Source organism: Camelina sativa, chromosome 11 (genome assembly GCF_000633955.1).
Source record: "Camelina sativa cultivar DH55 chromosome 11, Cs, whole genome shotgun sequence".
Taxonomy (NCBI): domain Eukaryota; kingdom Viridiplantae; phylum Streptophyta; class Magnoliopsida; order Brassicales; family Brassicaceae; genus Camelina; species Camelina sativa.
The window spans coordinates 1,197,851-1,221,468 of record NC_025695.1 but is presented as its reverse complement, the minus strand read 5'-3'; the positions used below and the strand labels follow the sequence as shown (position 1 = coordinate 1,221,468).

The window sequence follows — 23,618 nt, the reverse complement described above, 5'->3', positions numbered from 1 at the left end:
AAACTAAACGAAAATTCAAAACCAATCGGTTATTAAATACGAATTTCAAGTCCCTATCACGAAAGTTGCAATTATCATTTGAATTGGACGTTTTTGTAAATTATTATTATGTTGGTCCATCAGCTTTTGGACTTATTTGTAAACCAAAGCATTGGATCTCAGTTTTGACTATAATTGGGCCTTTAAAGTAGATAATGGGCTTTAAGTTCAGAAGACCCCAAATATCACAAAGAGCTGGAAATCGTCTGTAGTAAACTCCACACAACATTTTTACCAATCCAACGGCTGAGATTAGTTCTTTCACAATTAACACGTGATGGTTTCTCCGTGATTGGTAAGGATAATAATAATCTCTGAAAGAGTGTGTGTGATGAGAAGGAAGAAAGTAAGAAAATAAAGAACCCAAAAAAAAAAAAAAAGACAAGAAAATCACGAAATCTGTTTTTTTTTTTTTTTTCCTCTTTTGTTCATCGGTTCGTGTTTTAATTTGATTCACCTACTTCATCTTCTTCTTTACCTCTCTCTTGATTTCAGGTACGATTCACTTGTTTTGTTTGTGTATTGTAATAATAATAATAGTCTTTGTTTCATTTTCTGGATTTCGTTTTTGTTCTGTCTTTGATAGATTGAAAACTGCTCAAGATCTTTGATTTATGGAATTTGTTTTTGTCTGATCTGTTTATTCTAGAATCAATCGTAACTCTTTGGTATGATTCTTCCTTCCTTCAATTGAGTTGAATACATAAATAAAAAAACGTAACTTTGGATCCTCTGTTTTTTGAAGTTATGGATTCTTAAGATTTGATCGATCTTTTAATGTATTGGTTTGATTTTGAATCACTTTTAGAAACTTTTGAGATCTGTAGTCTTTGATGCTTTGCTTACTCACATTCATTTATATAAGAAAGTGTCTATTTTTGGTTGATACTGAGGTATTGACTTTGAGGATTTCACCAATGTCTCTCAGGTTTGTTTATTCTTATTTCGAGTGATTTGATTATCTGATAATGGAGCTAAAGAGCATTAAGGATGCGTTTGATCGTGTTGCCACCAAGCAGAAACTCTCTTATAGCAAAACCAATGAGATTGTTCACTTGCTGTCTCAAGAAATCGACAAGGCCCTGAGTGTAATAAAGGAGACACCGTCTGATGATACTGTGCTTGATCATAGATCTATTATCTCTGATGTGAAGAGAGTGTTTGTGGAGATTTCTCCAATCACTCAACTTGAAGCTGCTGAGAAAGAACTACACGTGGCTCTCACCAAGTACCCCAAGGTTCTCGAGAAGCAACTGAATCCAGACATATCAAAGGCTTACAGAAACAACGCAGAGTTCGATTCTCACATCGTAAACCAGATCATCGCCAACTTTTTCTACCGTCAAGGGATGTTCGACATCGGTGACTGTTTCGTTGCTGAAACTGGCGACGAATGTTCCACAAGACAATCTTTTGTGGAAATGTATCAGATATTAGAAGCTATGAAGAGACGAGATCTTGAACCAGCTCTTAACTGGGCATTTTTAAACTCGGACAAGCTAAAGCAGGCAAGGTCTGATCTCGAGATGAAGCTACATAGTCTACACTTTTTGGAGATAGCACAAGGGAAAAACTCCAAAGAAGCTATCAACTACGCGAGAAAACATATCGCCACATTTGCTGATAGCTGCCTACCTGAGATCCAGAAGCTCATGTGTTCTCTTTTATGGAACAGGAAACTCGATAAGTCACCCTACTCCGAGTTTCTCTCCCCAGCTCTATGGAACAACGCAGTCAAAGAGCTGACACGGCAGTACTGCAACCTAGTAGGTGAATCATCTGAAAGCGCGGTGAGTATAACTTTAGCAGCGGGTACACAAACGTTACCAGTACTATTGAAATACATGAACGTGATGGCGAACAAGAAGCTTGATTGGCAAAACATGGAACAACTTCCTGTAGATGCACAACTGTCAGAGGAGTTTCAGTTCCATTCGGTGTTTGTCTGTCCAGTATCTAAGGAACAGTCAAGTGATGAGAATCCTCCAATGATGATGTCTTGTGGACATGTGCTTTGCAAGCAGACGATCAACAAAATGTCAAAGAATGGCTCTAAGTCTTCTTTCAAGTGTCCTTATTGCCCGACTGATGTCGACATCTCAAGGTGCAGGCAGTTGCACTTTTAATACGAAAAGCTCGGGGGGTAAAAAATGTATGACCGGTAAAACAGGAACCAAAGTTCTGAATCGGTGTCAAAATGTAACCTTTTGTTATGTTTCTTTTCAGCAAGTTTTTTTTAAAGATGGGGGCTTTTGTGTACAAAGATGGGGAGGTTTTAGATGATTGGACATCCCATAAGAATGTGTTTTATTTTTTTTGTGTTGCTGTTTGTTTGTTAAAACTTTCTGAATATAGAAATTCTTTTAAATTGCAAAACTAGTTTAGAAGTTTTGTTATTATACACTTTGATCACGTTTACTACACATATGTCCAAAGTATATTTTGTAACTGGAATCACATCCAATAATAGATAAAAGCCTACATCAAACAAATCACAGAAACAGGGTCTCTTCTAATTTACACATCATCATCACACCAATTTGTTTTTTACTATTTTTTAAAAAAATTATTGATTGTAATTTTATATTTAATTTATTATTAGTCGGTTATAAAATAAGTAGTATTTATCAAAACAATTATATTTACTGGCATTGCATCCTCCGTATTTGCCTCTTTCGATTTGCAGGACTTTAGTACTTCTTCAGCTGTACGTATTAGAGAGCCTTCGACATTTTACAAATTGGAGTTTAATTATCTCAGCTTCCAGTTTTTAGAATATGTGCCTGAGGCTGAAGGGGACGGGGAGCTATTAGGAATATAGTTCAAATGTATATCATTCTTTATTGGGTTTTAGTGGAGAGAGCACATATCCAGATTAAACGTACCAAAAACAATGGAGCACTAATCTAAATATTTCCACTTCACTTTGACCAATTGACTAGAGTTGTTAATGGGGAACATAATTGTGAAATTATATAATGGGGAACATAACAGAGGCACAAAAAAGTAGCAATAAAAGAGAAAATGAACAATCATCATGAGTTTTTTATTCAATGTACAAAGTACATGAGACAAAAGCAAATCCCATTTCCGCCGTAACAAAAAAAATTAGAGTTATTATTGGCAAGTTAAATTAATTTATTTTTATATTTTGGAAACTATAATGGAGAGCTAGCACCTACCACTTTTTCTAAAAATTGACCCTACTACAGAGTTGTACATACAAAACTGATTTCCATAATACTCAAAAGAAATGGAAATTTAATTTCCATAAAATTTTCATTTATCATATACCTTTGTATTTTTTCTTTGTATCACACCATTACAAAACTTAAGTAAAAAAAAGAAGAAGAAAAAAAGGGTAGAAACAGCAAAACTACATAAACAGAAAGAAACTAAAATCTAGCATTTTCGAATCCATGGAGGTCACTAACTCTATTCATATGCTTCCTCATGATCGCCACTTTAGCCAATCTCTCAGCCGCTCTCCACGCTGACGTCGGCGTAAGCGGCTCACTCTTCTGAACCACCGGCTCTGGACTCTTCACCGCCACGTGTCTACCTCTCAATCGGTTCAATTCTGCCAGCTCAGCTTCCAAACCACGTAAGCTCGCCTCACTCGAGCTCAAACCGTATTGCACCAACAAGGTTCTTGCTGACGTCAGCATCCGCTCAGCCCCGGAGTGATCATTGACTTCGATCAGCCGCCGTGACTCGGCTAAGGCTCGTGTGCTGACGTGGAGATTTCGTAGTCTTGCGATGTTCGAGTTAGACGATGATCTGACGGCGATGGGACGTGGTATCGTAAGCACTCGATCTTCACAGTTTTTGATCTCCCGAGTCGTAGGATCGACGTGGCGAGATCGGACGGTCATGATTCTCTGTGACCTACTACTACTAGACGGATGAGATTTGAGTTCTACCAACACTTGTCTTTCTTCATCGCAGTACATGTCACCCAACCGAATCAACCCGGATCCAAGCCAAACAGGTCGACCCGTTAGTGAATAAACTGAAGTCACCTCTCCTTGACCCGACCCGGAAACTAATCCGAGGTTTAAAGTAAGATCCTGAACAGACAAACTCAACAGACTCTTAATCCGTTTAGCAAACACGTCATCATGATTACACGCGACGAGCCACAGAGTGTGCGTCGGGATTTCCAAGTGAGAGAAACGCGTGGACTTCACAAAATCTTGCTGGGCTAATTGGGCCTGATGGTGGGCTTTACGGTCCGTTAACACGAAGATGGTGGTGAAGAGATTTTTCTGCCGGCGATCTTCGATCACTTTAGCCGCTTTCTTAACCGCATCGTTAACGCTCATCCCGTCGCCGTCGCCGGAGATTTCGTCGACGATTCTTCTAGCTAATCTCCTCCCGTTAGCCGTCATTCTCCGCAACGGAGACAGTCGTTTCGAGCTCGACGAGAACGAGACCATCGACAAACGATCCGTTTCCCGTAGAGACGAGATCACGAGCCTCATCGCTCGCTTCACCGTCTCTATCCTCCCTCCGCTGACGTCTAACACCGTTACTAAATCCACCGGAGATCTACGCGCCGTCGTCGGTAACGTCGGAGATTTGATTTTCATCAGAACAGAGTAAGTCTCGTAACCTCTCCCAGCCGCCACAACTGCAGCTTCTGAAGACAGCTTAACGTCCACGTGTCCATTAACGGAATCCGTCTTCGTCGTTAACGGTGACGGCGTGTTAACGTAAAACCCTTTGAATTCTCCGTTATCTTCGTCGTCGTCGTCTTCGTTCTCGTCTGATTCCGGTATGGTGTTGAAACCACCGGTACGAGAGATTGGAGACGAAACCAGAGGCTCGTCGTCGTTGTAGACTCGTAAGGACTTGTTGGTGGTGGGTTTTGATTCTCGGATCCTGGAGTCGGATTCGGATCCTGATTTCGGGGATTTGTGAGTAGTAGCAGTAGTGTTGAGCTCGTGGAGAGGGGAAGAGAGAAACAGAGGAGGGAGAAGTGAGGTATCTCTCCAGGAGGTACCACAAACAGGGCAGTCGGAGAGTAGATTCCGATCACCGGTGCGTGAAGCTACGCAAGGGAAATGAAACGTGTGAGAACACTCCGCCGTGAAAATCGCAGTTCCTCTTCCTGCTTTAGCTGTTTGTAAGCAAATCCCACATTTGCTGCTTATGCTACTGCTCTGTTTCATTAATAACACAAGCAAACGTAAAAATGTTAACTTTTGAGTTTCAAAATAAATAAAAATCTCATTTTTGGATTCGTACTTTGGTGAAACAGAGTTTAGATTTGAGGAGAGAGAAGCTCGCCGGAGATTTAGGTGAGGAAGGTGTAGAAGAATAAGAAGAAGATACGCTGAGAAGAGAGAGAGGGCTTCTGTTTCTAGTAGGAGTAACGTCACCGGAAGTTCTGCATAGAAGCTTGGGACTAGCGGGAAGAGACGGTGAAGAAGGAGTAGTAGTGACACCGGCTGTAGCAGACCAACGAAGGCTAGAAGGAGAGGTTACTAAATCGGGACGGGTATCGGACCTTGGGGTAGACGGGTTAGAGAAAAACCCGAATCTTGAAGTTGATGTTTTTTGCCGATTAAGTGAACCTTCATCATCTTTCTTTTTATGTATGGAGCTCCAAAACGTTCTTTTCAAACCGTTGATCATCTTCTTCTTCTTCTTCTTTGTAGTGATGAGTACAACAAAATTTGTTTTCTGAGAGAAGGAAACGAAAAAGTTTTTGAGATTTTAATGTAAAGAAGACACTATAGAGATTGGGGTGGGGAGAATGATAAAGAAGAAGCAGGAGAAAATGGTGGGGTTTTGAGTTTTTATTAAATTAAAAAGTGGACTCCTTTTTGTTTATTTCACAATTAAAGTTGTCATTGTGAAGATTGATTATTGGGATTATCAAGATTTTTTTTTTTTTTTCTGAAGAAAAAATAAAAATTAGACCAAAAATAAAAAATAACATCTAAAATAGCTGTAAAATTGTTTGGCTTTTGGTCTATAGACTGAATCGAGTAGATCATCCTACGAGTCTACGAATGGAGTAATTTTTTTTTTTTTTTTGCCTTTAATTAACTCAAGCTCCGAATCATTGGTGTAGCTTGATACAGTCATACTATTTATTATTGTTATTGAACATGAGATTTTAGATAGTAGATGTAATTAATTTTATCACGCAGTCAAAATACATAGGTGAAAATCTTTTTTTATATATGGTTGAAATTGAATGTGGTTAGTTAAAAAGATAAGGAAACATAATAAATGAACAAAAGTGAATGGAGAAGAAGATGATCTCTTTATTCAGAGAGACGCCCAAACAAAAACAGCTAGCAGCAGCCCCTATTACTGAGTATGTATGTAGTACATACACTACTGACTACTCTGCTTCAATTCTTTTAGGTGTGCTGAGTCGGTCCATTTTTATCTCTATGCTTCTCTTTTTTATTTAATGCTTCTCATTCGCTTTATCTCCCTCTCTTTCTTACACATGTTTTTATATCACAGCTTTTGAACGTACATGGCATGCACTGATTCACACATATATGTGTGTTTGGATGCTTCACGTGTATATGTTGTCGTCTCTATTATGTCAAAGTTTTCATTCAAACAGCTCTGGTTTAAAGCACCTCTACCAAGATTAATCATATTATTATTTTTCTTTTAATAAATAAGATCAATCTTTATATTTGCCAAAAATATCACTAATATTATATTATCTTGACGAGTTGAATAATGTGGTTAAAATATATATATGAGGGTTTGGAGGTATCTAAACAATTTAGGACATAACAAAAAGATACTGACATACGACTGTTAAGACGACTTAGGACTAAATTTTTATCTTAGTATTCTAATTATTGTAAGTGTACAATTAACTTCGCACATTCCCCATGTTTCAGAAGATTTTGGTTGTTTCTTTCTGCTCTTCCATGTGCCGCACCGAAAACATATATACTACAAAACTGTGTTACGAAGAAGTGACAATTTACGCGTATAATATATAGTTTTGTTTATGTTTTAGAGCTTATTAACTACAATTACTATATGGATACTGGTAATTTGTATATAGGAGAGCAGGTCTGTTTACGTGATTATAATGATTAAAATAAAACACCAAATTACTTAACATGAACCATTTTATGTAACTGTATATATAGTTTCATTTGTTGTAGGTAATTTTATTCAAAGTGTTTGAATATTAGACTTATATGTTGGTATCAAGAGACAATGAACCAGCACAACACCGTCCAAAAAACTTGAATTAAAATTAGTGGAAACATATAATAATTGAATTCACAACGACACGTATAGTTATTTTATCACAGCTACAAGTTCCAACAACTATTTTCATTATCAATCTTTTTAAAAAATTAGGGAATAATCACATTCGACAAAAGGATAAATCTCATGGAATAATAATAGACGAGGTAAATTATGATAATTAGTTTATTACAATAACCCATCTTATTACAATAAATAAATTTTTAACATATTAGTTGAGATCAACAAATCGAAGGCGTCTAGGCGAGCCGCACCAGTGGGCAGTACGCAGACATGTTTATAAATTAACTTTATCAACTCTTAGTTAGCTTAATTAAGGTCCTCTATACTAAATTCACTATACGACACCATCTCACATAAAACCAAATCGTAGGTCATTCTCGAGAAGTGTACTCATTCAGTCATTTGTGTTTAATCGTTGGCACTCGTTTTATTTATAAAATAAAAATAGAATAAAATACGAAAAATCTAAGCTAAAGGCATCGAGGTCACTTATTTGTTATCTTGGTCAAGAATTGAGATCGGACTCTATGAAAAGAGTAGCCACCTAAAATTTCACACATATACATAGTTTTATTAAAATCTTAATTATCGCGTCTCATGTGGTGTGGTTGAGTGTAAGATTTACTCATTCAGATTTTATCAAGACCCACCATACTTTGAAAATAATTTAACCTGCTGTTGAATATAACATAATGGACCACTTAAACACTAATGTTCCTGAAATAACTTGATGCCAAAAATATCGGCCTAATCCATTCTTTTGGTCGGGCTTGATTATATCTAAAAAAACTTCGATCCTAATTAACAGTGTACTTCGATTTGTAAAAGAAATAAAACAAGTGGAAGCAATGCGGCACGTGACATGCATGAGAACTTGAGAAGGGTCCAAGATACTAAATATGGGATTATGGAGACGACTCCACCTATCGACGAAACCTTCTACCTGGACCAGTTTCTTTCATTACTGTACTTAATGATCGTTTTATCACTCTTAATTCGAAACCTGAAAAGGATTGCATGCTATATCAAGTGTTCACATTACTTAGACTGCTTCATGTATAGTGTCTCAATTATAGAGAAACAACAAGTATATAATATGATTTCTCCGATTACCGTTGACCAATTCTTATATTTACTTTTATAAATTTCGTTTATATGATCATCAATTAACCAAAATACTTGGATCGAATTTTATGGTGTTTTAATTTAGAATATATTAATTATATCAGCCTTGACTAAACAAAGAAAACAAGACCACAACGATTTGGTTGATTTGTTTGTGTGATCAGTCATAACCAATTAACCATCATCTTATAAATTAATTAAGAGCTGATTTTAGATTTTTCAGTTATTAATGAGATTTTGTGAACCATTATGTAGAGACCAAGATTGAGTCGCGTGGTATTAAAAAAAATCAGATAATGGTCATCAAGTATTTAATTTGTGGATTTGAGCAAAACAATCATCGAACTATTGAATTTTTTCAAAAAGAGACTTTAAATTCGTGAATCTTACTACTAGGATCAAGCAAGATCTAATACTTAATACATACATATCATAACAAATTATATACATATATCATATCCCAATGCGTAATTTATTTATTGTTGTAGGGTTAGCCATAATTAAACACTACACATGTAACCAAGCAAAGAGCCCACCGGGGGACATGTTTGCCCTAATTTACTTGGACATTTTGTGTTTTAAAATGTAATTTTTGTTGGCTAATAAAAATATCTGATAATCGTATTTTATCTCGAAAACTCTTACTTGAATTTTTTAGTTGACACATGAAAAGTGAGGATAGAGAGTTCATCACCTTGTGGACCAAACCATTTAGCTTAAACTTAAAGTTTACATGCTCATTCTAAAACTTTCACGGTTAATATATAAGTTAAAAATTTGGTGAACATCATAATCACCATATGTTGACCTAACCAGTAACCATATATAATCATCCATATAAAATAGCCCTGGAGGTTCGGTTTATTCAGTTTTTCGGTTTGTTCGGATTTCTAAAATTCTGCCAAACTAAACCGAATAAAATTTCGGTTCGGTTCGGTTCGGTTTTTCGTTTCGGTTATAGGGTAAAAAATCAATTCCGAACTAAACCGAATTAATTCGAACCGAATTAGACCAAGATAAAGATAAAAGGCTCAATTTAACAGCTTTTACAGTTACAAAACCAATAGCTAATGGGCCGAACCCAATACAAACCCAGGTCCAAATAAAATTACAGACCCAAGTCCACTAAAAAAATTAGGGCTATGGACACTCGCCGCCGCTACTCTCTTCCAAGCGATGAGATCGGGAATGGCGATGGTGACAATTGTAGTCTTCCCCGTAAAGAAATATGAGCCAACGATCTTTCTCCTACCATCATCAAATTCACATGCAATACAAATCTATCATTTTAAACTGAGAAAATAGGAAAGAAAAAAAGTGAAAACAGATTAGATCTGAAGACTCACCAGTAAATCTAGTGGTAAGTTAGATGATAAGAAGGCTGGTAAAGGGGAATCCAGTGAAAAACGCAGACCATGGATCGATGTCGAGTGAGAAATGATGTTGCGGCGGAGGAGAAGATGATAGAAAGACGTGATGAAGAAGAAGTGAAGAAAATATATGAAGAAAGGAGAAGAAGGCGAAGGAGAAAGAAGAATTAGAGAAGAAGATAACTCTATCGTAAGACAAAAAAAACTAGGAACAAAAGTCGATTTAGGGTTTTTGTCCTTTTATATGGTGTCTCTATAAACCGAGAAAACCGATCGGTATGGTCCGCCGAACCGAACCGAACCGAACCGAACCGTAAACCGAACTACAATTATAATTTCGCCGATCGGTTCTCATCTAATAACTGGGCATGAACCGAAACCGAAAAAAACGGTTCTTTCGGTTCGGTTCTTTCAGTTTGAACCGTTTGCCCAGGGCAGATAAGAATGTATATGTTATACGTACGAATTAAAGTTAATATTATAAATTTATTTGCTGTCGGTATGCTGAAGTTGAGAGAATGATTTGTAATGAGTAATGATGAATGTATGGAGACTATTTTGTATGTATATATTTAAATACAAATTTACCAAAAGACATACCTTAAGTAAGGTTAAGAAAAGGTTTCGGGAGACATAAGCATATGATGGTTAGGACCGATACATGTTAAATCCAAGTTGACAAAATAAATACATTAATGTATTATTTAAAATCGTACGAATTAAAGTCCGTTGTAGCCTTGTTGGTATAACACATTAAATTAATAATTTTGTATTATTTAAAGTCGTAAAAATTTTAAAACAAAAAAAAAGATTAAAACAAGACTTTTTGAAATGAAAAAAAATTTTAAAATCAAAATATATTTTTTAATAAAAAATTAGAAACCAAAATCTACGTAACAATACAAAAACAAGTTGAATTTATGAAATTTACAATGATCAATTAACTAAACTAAATGATATGATTTAAAATTAGATTAGTTCTTATGTCGTATTGTAAATTTATTATCCAAATTTCTATTATTAAAACCTGTAAAAAAATTAAAATAAAAAATAAAACTAAAACTTTGAAAATCAGCAAGAAATAAGTTAAAATTTATTTATTTTATTTATTTTTTTTGTTAACAAAAAAATTAGCTCAAAAGAGCCGATTGGAAGAAAAATTGTTTACAAACAAAACATGATGCGGAGATAAGCGCGCTTGGCGTACGAAAAAATCCGCTTTAACATTTGCATTACGAGGAATATGACATAAAGAAAAAGAAGAAAACTCCTTTCAATCCGTTTTGATTCCATCCAAATATGTTGCAAAGGCCGGCCAGTCATGAGGGGAAGACACCATCTTCACCAGATCCAAGCTGTCCGTAAAGAAAACCACATCTCGAAAGTCGTGGCCAATCATACACCGCATCGCCCAGCTGAAAGCTTCCACTTCTGCATGTAACAGGGATAGACTACGCCGATAATTGGTAGCGCCTAGAAAAGGTGACGATCCTTGCATAGAAGTACAAAACCATCCTGCACATGCAAAAGCATCAATCTCTTTCCAAGAGCCATCTACAAAGCATTGATAACCGGAGTAAACCAGTGAAAGGGGATAACTACCCCCTTGTAACCGAGAGGTAGGAACTACAGAGGAGGGGATAGCCTCCTCACCCTCGTCTTCCACCTGTGCTTAGAGCCAAGAGGACGCTTCCCCTTGCGCTACTCGCACAATGTCATCCGGGCGTTCTGTCTGATTCTCAAACACACAGGCATTCTGCGCTTTCCAGATATACCACATTAGCCAAGGGAAAACCTCTATTTGGGAACCCGGATTCGTAGAACCCAAAAATGATCCACATTAGCATAAATAGATTCCGTCGGAAAGTGTTGGGACCCCACAGGTACATTGGCCAAAGCCCATGCCTGACGGGCTGGCAGACACACAAAAATAGGATGATTAACAGTCTCCACATCCGCCCCACACCTCATGCATCCGACATCACAATCTATGTCCCGTCGTCTCAAATTAACAGACACCGAAATACTACCCGTTAACACTTGCCACATGAAATGTTTAATTTTTGGTGGACAGTGAACCCGCCAAACCCGAGCAAGAAGAGGGGTAACACACCCAAGAGCCTGGAAAGTGTTAGGAATACCCAGACGTGCCGTTTCATACCCTGACTTAACCGTATATTTACCAGATTTTGTAAAGTGCCACCCTAAGGAGAGTTAAAATTTATTAAAATTTAAAAACTTATTAATTTTCTTTTTTTTTTTAAAAGAGAGTGAAAGAAACTGACCTTGATTTTTAATGGGCTGGGAAAGTTGTTGGTTGGCTTTGAACATGGATCACTAATCTCCACCACTGCCACGGGCAAACGTAGACACACGCAGATCCATCCACCTTCACAATCGTGCGTGCTCTTTGGTCATCTGACTCATCTCCGTCGACGTTGTAGCAAAAGTTGTTCAATTATACTAATGGACTCATCCCCTAGCAAAAGTTGTCAAACCAAACCCAATACGAGGATTCTTCTTGCTTCCTCGACCGCTTCTTTTCCTAGGATGAATATCACATTTCTGAACTTTCTGATGAATTCAACACTTCTTAGTTCTTATGCCTCTCTTGTCGTAGCAAGATTTTTACGCTGAGATCGTTGTTCAATTGCCTTTTCTTCTTAAGGCTCACTCAAAAATTAAATATTATCCCATGATTCATATATCCTCTACGGGAACTTCTTCGTTCAAACCCCTTCTCTTGACAGCACACGAAGTTATTTTCTGTAGGTGATTCTGAATCTCCGCGTGAAATCGATATATCGTCAACTTTTAACAAATCCCTAACACACCTTATCTTGTTTCTTCAACTTTCACATAACATGTGAATAAACCCGATCTCACTGCTCATTCTACCCTCGCCACAAATCCAGGATCATACCCGAAACAAGAACAAATCTCTATCGAGCACCGCTTTGATACCAATTGAAAACGCATATTTGTGGCTAAGTATAGTTAGGATCTACTTTGTGTTTGTATGAGCATAAAGTAAATAGCACACAAACTTTGTTAACGGGGTTTGGTTTTTCCTACATTCCCGGGATCTAGTCCAGAACAAATTCACTAGAACAAGATAGCAATTACAACTGCATATGATACAAACACTACTATGCCTATCATTCTTTTCTAGATGAATACCATCAAAAGATCTCTCTATCTTGTTGATGGGGCAACACCACACATCTTGTGTGCATCTCTCGAAACTACCTTGAAGCGCGCAAGTCTTCATGAAGCGCCTTCTCGGTATTTCTATCAATTGCCCAACCCCTAGGGTTAGCAACTTTCCTATTATACAACAAATAGGAATTGGGAGATTAACAATTGTACAACCCCTAGGATTGACAATTTTCCTATTATACAACAAATAGGAAAGTTTCTCTCCATGATCCCATCTTGAATCTTCCATTCAAGATGTTCATCCAGCTCAACAACCGCCACTTGACTTGTCCAAGTCGGCCTTAAGCTTCTGTACTCAAACTCTTCAATTCAGCTTCTTGTACTACTTCCTGTTTTAACGTCGGACTAGTACAAGAACTACTTCAGACGTTTGATACATCCTCTGATATATCTAACTGCAAGGTTCTTGATTCAACACCTTATCTTTTCTGCTTTGTGTTAATCACTGTGTCAGTACGATCACCAAGTACTACTTAAGCTCTGCTCTACTTAATCATTGTGTCTGTTCTACTTCATCTCCTGTGTTAGTTCCGTCAATTCTCTTTTTCTGAACTGTTGCACCACCATTATGACATCTATGATGTATCTCTGTATCCATGTCTCATCCATTACAGCCACTTAATAGAGATTTCACCACATGTTCTAAACCTTATAAAACTTCATTCAACACAACATTTTCAAAGACGATGAAGAGCAACGGCACAAAAGAGAAGCAGAGGAAGAAGGAATCGAAGAAGAGAATGCTTAAAAGAAGCAGAGGAAGAAGGAATCGAAGAAGAGAATGCTTAAAAGAAAAACAGAGCATGTGCTTGATTTCTCTGGTTTGTGATGATGATAATGATTGATGATCAGATTGATACTAAAACATGATTAGACAAAAGAGTAAAGACGCGAGAGACTATTCATATATTTCTAGACTTAGGGTTTCATCAAAGTTTCTTTTTTTCTTTTTTGTTTTTTTTTTGTTTACAAGTTTCCATTATTTCTCAGATAAAAGTCCAGAGCAAAACTTTGATGACTTGATGACTCATGTATTTGAAAATTATTACACCGATGGTTCTGTTTATCGAACACTGTGCTCTGCCTTGCTCCTTTGTATTATACATATTTGGTGTTTGTATGATTTGTCTCTTTTCTACTCTTATTAATTTCCTCTAAACTAAATGGCTTATTATTTTACTGTTCTTAAACACTTGAATTGCAGATGACATTGCCAAAAGAAGAGAACTTGCAGAGTAGGGACCCTTTTGCAACAACAACCTATGGTATTACTCTTTACTACTACCATCAACAGCAACAGTTTCTTATTGAATTGCCCCACAACTAATCAGAATTCTCAACAGAGCAATCTCAAGCTGGGGACTCAAGTAGTCAGTACTCACAATCTCAGCAACTAGAACAAGTCCAAATACTCATCTTCAGAGCCAAGAAGAAGAACAAAACAACATCACAATATCACCTTCTAACACAGTAGTTGCAAGGACAGTGAAGAGGCGCTCAAAACCAAACATGATCTCCTTCAGTTTTGTTACTTTTGAACCCTCTTAAGTCTTAATGAGAGAGAGACTCTTGCAGGTGCTTTACAACAAAAAGAAGAGGAATTAAGTGAATGCGAGGGTTAAAGTATGCATCTTTGCTGCTGGAGCAAAAGCAAAACGAGGTTAATATGGTTTAACGAATGTGAAACAATTAAAACTATTGGAACCAGAGAAACAACTTGATAGATGATACAAAAAACAAGAAAGGAAGAGGCAAGTTCAGAGATGCCTGAGCGAAAACGAAAATTAAAAGATAAACATTTCTACTTGAACGAGTTTAGCAATCTTGGCGAATATTTGACTGGACAAACGTGAAACAATTAAACAACTTGATAGATAAAATAAATAAATAAAAAGAAAGAGGCAAGTTTCAGAGAGTGACAGAAACAGAATACAAACTTTGTAACGATCTAAGAAATTATCTACGGTCATGACAGCGTTAGACCACTCGATATTGCCCCAAATCTCAAGATGATCTCCCTTGATGACGTCCCAGAAGAGCCCAATGTTCCCACCAAAGTTGATCAGTCTGGCCCCGGGATATATATCTTCCAACTCGTGGATTGTACCACCAAAGTTGTACATCACTCTCTCCCACCGATCAAGCAACAGCTGACCAAAGTGGACCACTCTGGAACGAAAGAGAGTCTCGTTGAGAGAGCCCAAACCCTTGACCTCTTTTGTATCCATCATAATCCCCTCTCGCCCAGGCCAATACAACTCATCCTGCTCACAGAAAAATATAGTCCCGTCGTTAGTAAGAAAGTAAATCCTATTAATCAATTCAATCATACACCAATCCCTTCGGCTTCTCGACACTTGACCACGATTGCCTCTTCCCCAATAACCTTTGCTTGGCGAGTAGAAATAGGTTCTGTGATTTCCATCAACTACGTAAATCTTTTGATCCATCACCACACTGTCGTGTATATTCTTATTGCCTCCCTTCATTAGCGGCAAGGGCAACGGCGGCAAAAAACTCCAAGTTTGAGTCTTTGGGTCGAATACCTCTCCCCACGTGTTTGGGTTAAAAACATCGCAGCCTCCTATCACGTAAATCTTCCCGTCTACGACTCTAGCAGCCGCGTTAGCTCGAGCCACCCCCATGGAATAAGGGACGTGGCTCCACGTGTGAGTCCGACAATCCAAGAGCCAGACATCAGAAGTGCGCGTCTTCTCCTTAAAAGATCCACCGATTACATATATAAACCAACCCAGCACCACCACGGAGGATGCTTCCGGAGGCTGAGAGGGGAGCGAAGGTATCGGCATCAAAACAGAGGCGTCTAGGGTTTCTCTACGGCGGAGTATAAACCAGCGTGGCTTTGGGTCAGGAGGAGGGGTTCGTAGGCATATGTAGACGTATGTTTCGGTGAGACCCATCAGCGATCGGGTCTTGTAGATCTCAGGCGAAGCCACTAGAGAGCGATAACTCTTGCACACAATAGATAACGTCGCGTGATCCAACCTCGAGACTCGAGGCTCGAGCCATGCAGCTCATAACCAAATCATCTGGCAACCACGACCACGGAGACGCCTCCTCCTCCTCTTTGCTCTTCTTATGTGGTGGCTCTTCAAATTTGAACATCGGACACTCAGGTTGACTTTTTGGATTTTTGTTTCGGTTTCAGTTTGTGTTTCTCAGAAGACAACATAAACTTTGGTTTTTTTCTTTTCTTTATATAGGCAAAAACAATCTCCTTCTTCAAATACAATTAAAAATTCTTAAAATATAACATCCAAAACCTCTTAGGGTATATAAGATTGATATTTTACTTATTAATTATATTTAATATTATTAATTAGTTATATGTTTGTAACATATTATTAATAACAAAATTTTAACTACTCCCATAATACAACATATTTGTATAAAATTAAGCATAAAAATCTAATACTTAATTACTCTAATACTAATTTAAAATAATATTAATACATACTTTAAAATAACGCATAATAGAAATTGTATTTTTATACTTGAAAATAATAATATCTGATTGTATTTTTTATCTTGGAAACTCTTAATTGAATTTTTGAGTTGACACATGAAAACTAATCTGATGATAGAGAGTTCTTCACCTTGTGGACTTGCTTTCACAAATTGCAAATGTTGTAAACCAAACCATTTAGCTTAATCTAATTGCAAGTTAAACTCTCTATTTTAAAAACTTAGGGGGATCTATTCAATTAACGATTTTAGAGGATTTGGTGTGATATTTTAAAGTATTAACGATTTGAGTGAGTTTTTAAAGTATTTTGAATGATTTGTTATATTTTTGATTTATAAAAATTGTGATTTCATGAGATTATTGTTAAAATTCGAGTGATTTGTGAGATTTTAAAATGAAAATGAAAAATTGGATTCAACATTTCTAAAAAGTTTTTTTCTCACGTACAGGAACAATTCAAATTTCTACTATTGAAAACTGTAAAGAAGATTTTTTAAAAATTAAAGCAAAAACTTTGAAAATTTGCAAGAAAAAAAAAATTAAAAACTTATTAATTTTTTTTTTTTTTAAGAAAGTGAAGAAATTGACCTTGTTATTAATGGGCCGGGGAAAGTTGTTGTTGGGCTTTGAACATGGATCGCTAATTTCCACAACCGTCACGGTCAAACATAGACACCCATAGATCCATCCACCTTCGCAATCTTGCGTCTCTTGGGTCATCTGACTCATCTCCATCGTTACAATCTTGTTGTTGGTATAACTCATTAAATTTATTATACAATTTACTATTACTTAAAATCATTAAAAAAAAATTAAAGCAAGCAAAAATAATTTTAAAGAAGACTTTTTTAAAATGAAAAAACTTTTAAAATATATGAAACTTGAATACAAAATCTACATAGCAAGCCAAAACAAATTGAATTTATGGAATCTCTAACGATCAATTAACTAGGTCAAATGATAGAATCCAAAATCCGGTTAGTTCTTAAATCGTATTGTAAATTTATTATTCAAGTTTCTACTATTAAAATAGTAAAAAAGATTTTTTAAAAAATTAAAACAAAAAACTTTGTAATTCAGCAAGAAAAAAAAGTTAAAGGTTTTTATAATTTTAAAACTTCTTAATTTTCTAAATTGAAAAAGAGAGAGAGAGAAACTGACATTGTTTTTAATGGGCTGGGAAAGTTGTTGTTAGGCTTTGAACATGGATCGCTAATCTCCACCCACCTTCATAGGATCTATCGACGATGACCTCCTCAGTATTTTTCATAGACTTTCTTATGTAATTGTGTGAATCTCCGTGAATGGAGAGCTATGCATTCATCATATATTTATAGTGATACAAGAGATAACATCGTATCTCAGCTAAAGATATGGGATATACACAAATATAAGATACACCTATATCTACGCTAACACCCCGCGCAGCCAGAGCTGGAGGTTTCCGAACACTCAGGCTGGACCAAAAATCTTGAAATAATGTAGTAGACAGCCCTTTGGTGAAGATGCCGGCATACTGGAGGGTTGAAGGAACATGAAACACCTTAATGTAACCAAGAGCAACACGTTCGTGGACAAAATGAATGTCAATCTCCACATGCTTGGTTCGTTGATGCTGAACGGGATTATAGGCAAGGTAAACAGCACTAACATTGTCACAAAACACAAGAGAAGTTTTGGGAACCGGAACCTTCATTTCCACAAACAAGTTGCGAAGCCACCCCAGTTCAGCAACAACATTAGCCACTCCTCTGTACTCGGCCTCAGCACTGGACCGGGAGACCGTATGTTGACGTTTCGCCGACCAAGAAATAAGATTGGGACCGATAAACACGCAGTAACCAGACGTAGAACGACGGGTGGATGGACAGCCGGCCCAATCTGCATCGGAGTAAGCAACCATAGCTGTAGGAGAGGACCTGTAGAGTTGTAGTCTGTGCGAAATAGTGCCCTTTATGTAGCGTAGAATGCGTTTCAATGCATTGAAGTGAACCTCACGCGGGTCATGCATAAAGAGACACTTGCTGAACATCATACAAGATGTCCGGACGGGTGAATGTAAGATACTGCAAGACTCCGATACATAGTAGGATCCTTAACCGGAGGACTGTCGGAGTTAACTTCGGCAAGCTTTGGCTTGGTATCAACCGAAGTAAGGCAGGGGTTACACTCCGTCATGTTTGCGCGATGAAGGATATCCGCCGCATAGTTCTGTTGATGGAGGAACATACCTTTGTCATTCCGGACGATGGAAATGCCGAGAAAATGATGAAGGGGTCCTAGATCAGTCATGGAAAAAGTAGAAACAAGGCCGAAATGATCTCATTGAGAAGTGTCTGCGACGAGGCTGTGAGTCCAATATCATCAACATAGAGTAACAGGTAAGCAATGTCCTTTCCATGAGGACAAATGAACAAGGATGAATCCAAGAAACTTTGATAGAACCCAAACTTCGTAGCAAAAGCAGAGAACCAAGTGTACCAAGCTCGCGGGGATTGTTTAAGGCCGTAGAGAGAACGCCATAAGAGGCACACATGATCTGGCTTGCTACTGTCTTTAAATCTCGGCGGTTGATGCTTGTACACCTTTTCTTTGAGGTCACTATGGAGGAACTCATTCCTGACGTCGAGCTGACGGAGAGGCCAATCATATGATGTAGCCACATGGAGGACTGCATGTATGGTAGCTGGGTTGACCACCAGACTAAACCTCTCATCACAATCAAGACCGGGAAGCTGCAACTTGCCGTTAGCAACCAGTCGGGCCTTATAGCGAGACAACTGGCCATTGGAGTCAAATGTATGCCTGTATAACCACATAGAGCGAATGATATTAGTGTTCTTGGGTCGTGGTACAAGCCACCACGTCCCCGTTTTAATAAGAGCACTATATTCCTCTCCCATTGCTGGATTCCAATTTGGATCCTTAGCCGCTTGTATATGGTTTAAGGGTAAAGGAGAGACAGAAGAGGTGTGGAGACAGAGCCTATTGATCGGTTTGACAATGCCTGCTTTGCCGCGTGTTATCATCGGATGAGATGGAGCAGGTTCAGAAGGTTGTGCAACCGTAGTTGGTGGTGCAACGGGCGTAGGAGTCACTGTGGTAGGTGGTAAAGCCGGGGAAAGTGGAGGTGGTCGAGAGATAGGTGGCATTGGAACAAAGATCTCCTCTGGTGGTTTCGGAGCTGGCGTATGAGCGAAATTCTCGAAGAACACAACATGTCGTGAGAGTATAATCTTTCTGGAGTGTATGTCAAGGCAATGAAACCCTCGGTGATCAGAAGGATAACCGAGAAAGACACATGCGGTAGATCGTGGTGACAGCTTATGTGTGGTGGTAGCGAGGAGGTTGGGATAACAAAGAGAGCCAAAAACACGAAGGTGGTCATATCGCGGCTTCTTGTTGAATAGGCGTGTGAACGGGACTTCGTTGTTGACGGCAGCGGGTGGTAAGAGGTTCAGTATGCGTGCGGCTGTGTGAAGAGCCTCCACCTAATAAGTGAGTGGCAAGTGAGCCTGAACTAGGAGAGTGCGAATCAAGTTGTTGAGGTGCGCAAGATCCGCTCTGCTTTACCATTCTGTTGAGAGGTGTGCGAACAGGAGAACTTGAAGCTGGTACCGGTGGTAGCAAAGTAATCATGGAACTGTCGGTTGTCATATTTGCCGCCATTGTCACATTGTAAAAATGAGATACTGCTATGAAACTGAGTCCGGACAATGGCTGAGAAATGAAGGAACCGACTAAACACATCACTTTTCCTCTTGAGAGGATATACCTAGACAAAATGACTATAATCATCAAGAAAGATGAGATAATATTTAACACCACTAATACTTGAAACAGGGGATGTCCATAAATCTGAATGAACCAGTTCAAAAAGTGTGGAAACTGTTGAAGTTGAATTAAAAAATGGTAAACAAACGTGTTTGCCTAGTTGACACGCATGACACAAAGTTGTCAAGTCGGTCTTTGAAATAGAAATAAAACCCGAAGATGCTAAAGCCTTAAGAGTAGAGGATCCCGTATGACCGAGACGACGATGCCACAAGTCAACGGTAGGCATGTGAACTGAAAGAGCGAGAGCTGGTGGAACTGGTGGCATGATGGTGTACAATGGCCCATCACTGTTGCAGCGTAGTAGCTTGGTCCGCGTCCGCAGGTCCTTAACATAAAACCCAAAAGGATCAAACTCCACAGAGCACATATTGTCAGTAACAAACCGGCGAACAAAGATGAGGTTTTTGACAATGGTGGGGCTGACAAGAACATTGTTTAATTGGAGAGGGCGAGAGGATGAGGGTAAGGTTGTTAAGCCGGTATGGGTGACAAGGGCAGTGGAACCATTACCAACAACAAGAGAGGAAATAGGACTTCTCTTAAAAAGGGAACGTAGCATACCTGTCTGATTGGCAACATGATCAGTAGCTGATCAAATGGTCAATTAAACCCAATGTGTACTCCACCACGATCTAATGATATCGTTGTAACACTTCAGGATCGAATCCACAGAGACCAAGCGATGCACTATGAAATTGTATAGATTTGAATATAGCTAAGGCAAAAAGAAAGATTGTGTTTCAAGTAACCGATTAAAAACAGAAAATAAATAAGAGTTTTGCAATCAAGGAAGGATATTGGGCGTAGGAAATCAGTTAGGGGGATTACAATCTCGAATTTAAATGATAGATTGGAATAGCATTAGATACCGTTCTTGAAATCAAATCACGAATGTAAAACTAACCTACTGTCGCAGCGTTAGTTATCTATGCAAGGAATTGATTAAATTCTAAACCGTCGTTTGAATCTAGCAATCCTAACAAGCAATAAGTTCAAGTTTGATTTTGTTCACAAGGTGCCTTAACTTCAACTTTCGTTGGCTAAGGATCACCTTGCCCACCTATGTTCTTTTCAAGCAATTCAACAACACTTTTGATGCCTAGATGAATTAAACCTACAATCATAAACTAGGTAGCTAATCTAGTTTAAGCATTAAGCACAACTATAGATGAAGAACACAAAAGATCAATCCCAAATCTAACAACCTAAGTTTAGAGAATCATAAAACCCCTTTTAAAACCCGAAATCCAATAGATAAACTACTCAGACATGGAGATAAAAGAACAGCAAATCAAAGATGAAGAAGACATAATTGAATTGCAAAAGAAAATAAATAAAAAGGGTTCAGAAATCTTCTCCAAAGTGTTAGAGAGGATTGGAGATCTTCTCCCAAAGGTTACAAGTACTCAAAAGCTGCGTAGAATAAAAAGTTTTCTTTCTAGAGGTCGAGCCTCGTGCTTAAATAATAAAATAAAACCCTAAAGTCGGTTTGAAACATAAAAGGAAAAGTTGCTTCGGGGACGAGACTGGTCGATCTCGAGCGAGGATCAGTCGATCCGGAACGTTTTTCTGCTCTCACTCCATCTGCTTGCTAGCCCGATTAGTCTTCACCAAATTGGCTTCAGATACTTGTTTTCATCCCCAAAACACTCAGATTTCTTTAAAGCAACCTAGAACCTGTACAGACTCATAAAAGACTAAAAAGACTCTAACAGCACACTTTGACTCAATAAAAGACTCAAATTTTTTTTAAAACTATGGTTAAAACCTATAAAATACAGACACATAGCCCCAATGTCCATGACCCAAGAGTTGCCAGCCGGATCCTGCAGTGTCATCGTACTGAACGCTTGTGGCAAAGCAGTGAGCGTTGGTGTGCTAGCTATCAGCGGTGGTTGATAGGCGTGTTGAACATAGTGAGCTTCACTGTGTGGACGAGGAGGAGAGAAGGGGCCAGGGGAAACACCGGGTGCAACATATGGCGGAGGGTAAGAGTGATGCAACATTGGAGGTGCATACGAAGGTGGTCCACCATACGACTGTGGATACGACCAGGGAGGTTGGTTGTATCCCCACGGAGGAGGATAGCCATACTGATTGGTGTTCCAGTTGTTACGACCACGTCCGCGACCGGAGGTGTGGGAGTTATTGTTGTGACCGTTGTAGTGCTGCGAGTTGTTGGGTTGTTGGTGTTGATCTGGATTGGTGAACAGGACCGTTGGTGAGGAAGCATTGGTGGTATGTTGTGCGACAGGTTTAGCTTGTTTGTCAAGACGCTTGTCTTCCATAAGGAGCATTGATCGTGCCTTAGTGAATGATGGAAATGGAGTCTGATGTTGAATAACATTGATTATGTTATCAAATTTGTCAGACAGACCATTCAGCATGTGCATCACTAAGGACCGATCAGAGACTGGTGAATCGAGATTGGCCAACAAGTCGGAGAGAGACTTCAATTTGTGGTTGTAATCGGTAATACTCATATCGCCGATCTCAAGATTGCGGAGTTCATTGTCGTACTGGAGTGACCGTGCCTCCTTGTTATCACGAAACAAATCTTCAAGCGTGATCCATATGTCACACGCTTTGGACTTGACCTTGAGGATGGTGTCGAGGAGCTGTTCAGACACCGTGCCATAAATCCACATTTTTACAAGCCCATCGCTGTTTTTCATCATCAGCGGTTGGCACGGAAGAGTCATCGAGATGTCCCAAAACACCAAAACTGCTGCAATGGGTTTCGAAAAACGCGCCAGACATCATAGTTTAGCTTGTTCATGTCAAGCTGGATGGGGATGTAGCCTCGAATTTGTGCGATTCCAAAGGGCTTGTGAGTGTTGGGAGTGATGGCGGTTTGAGAGGAGCCAGTCATCTTCACCGATCACACTGTTAATTAAGACAAAAGAGAGAGAAAAAAACAAAAAGAAGGACGGAAAAAAAACGACGGAGAGATGAAGAGAGCAGAGTAGGATCGGAGAAAAAGCTTTTGAAATTAGCTTAGTTCTGATACCATGTAATTGTGTGAATCTCCGTGAATGGAGAGCTATGCATTCATCATATATTTATAGTGATACAAGAGATAACATCGTATCAGCTAAAGATATGGGATATACTCAAATATAACATACACCTATATCTACGCTAACATCTTAGACACCACAGACGTCACGACGAACCGAAGAAGAAGAGAGATCGCAAGCACATACAACTACGATCTCGCTCGGAGTGATTGTAATTTGTAAACGAAGGGCTCGTCGTCCTTTCTTATGGGCGAT

At 38.5% G+C, this 23,618-nt stretch overlaps 4 protein-coding genes and 1 long non-coding RNA gene across 5 annotated transcripts; 1 reads left to right on the top strand and 4 right to left on the bottom strand.

The window, feature by feature from the left end:
• On the top strand, positions 428 to 2,358 carry LOC104720970 (protein RMD5 homolog A-like). Its single transcript, XM_010438870.2, has 2 exons — positions 428 to 534; positions 968 to 2,358. Exon 2 carries the CDS (start codon positions 1,008 to 1,010, stop codon positions 2,163 to 2,165), a length of 1,158 nt encoding a protein of 385 aa, XP_010437172.1. The 5' UTR covers positions 428 to 534; positions 968 to 1,007; the 3' UTR covers positions 2,166 to 2,358.
• Positions 3,308 to 5,856, bottom strand: LOC104720969. Its single transcript, XM_010438869.2, has 2 exons — positions 5,290 to 5,856; positions 3,308 to 5,204 (listed from the first exon to the last, which is right to left on the bottom strand). The coding sequence occupies exons 1-2, from the start codon at positions 5,677 to 5,679 to the stop codon at positions 3,435 to 3,437; spliced, it is 2,160 nt and encodes a 719-aa protein (XP_010437171.1). The 5' UTR covers positions 5,680 to 5,856; the 3' UTR covers positions 3,308 to 3,434.
• Positions 9,448 to 9,992, bottom strand: LOC104720968. Its single transcript, XR_756882.2, has 2 exons — positions 9,777 to 9,992; positions 9,448 to 9,678 (listed from the first exon to the last, which is right to left on the bottom strand). It is a non-coding gene; the product is annotated as an uncharacterized LOC104720968 (long non-coding RNA).
• Positions 14,835 to 15,940, bottom strand: LOC104727511 (putative F-box/kelch-repeat protein At3g24610). Its single transcript, XM_010446611.1, has 2 exons — positions 14,957 to 15,940; positions 14,835 to 14,858 (listed from the first exon to the last, which is right to left on the bottom strand). Exons 1-2 carry the CDS (start codon positions 15,938 to 15,940, stop codon positions 14,835 to 14,837), a joined length of 1,008 nt encoding a protein of 335 aa, XP_010444913.1.
• On the bottom strand, positions 22,004 to 22,991 carry LOC104727509. The gene is made up of 2 exons (XM_010446610.1): positions 22,127 to 22,991; positions 22,004 to 22,020 (listed from the first exon to the last, which is right to left on the bottom strand). The coding sequence occupies exons 1-2, from the start codon at positions 22,989 to 22,991 to the stop codon at positions 22,004 to 22,006; spliced, it is 882 nt and encodes a 293-aa protein (XP_010444912.1).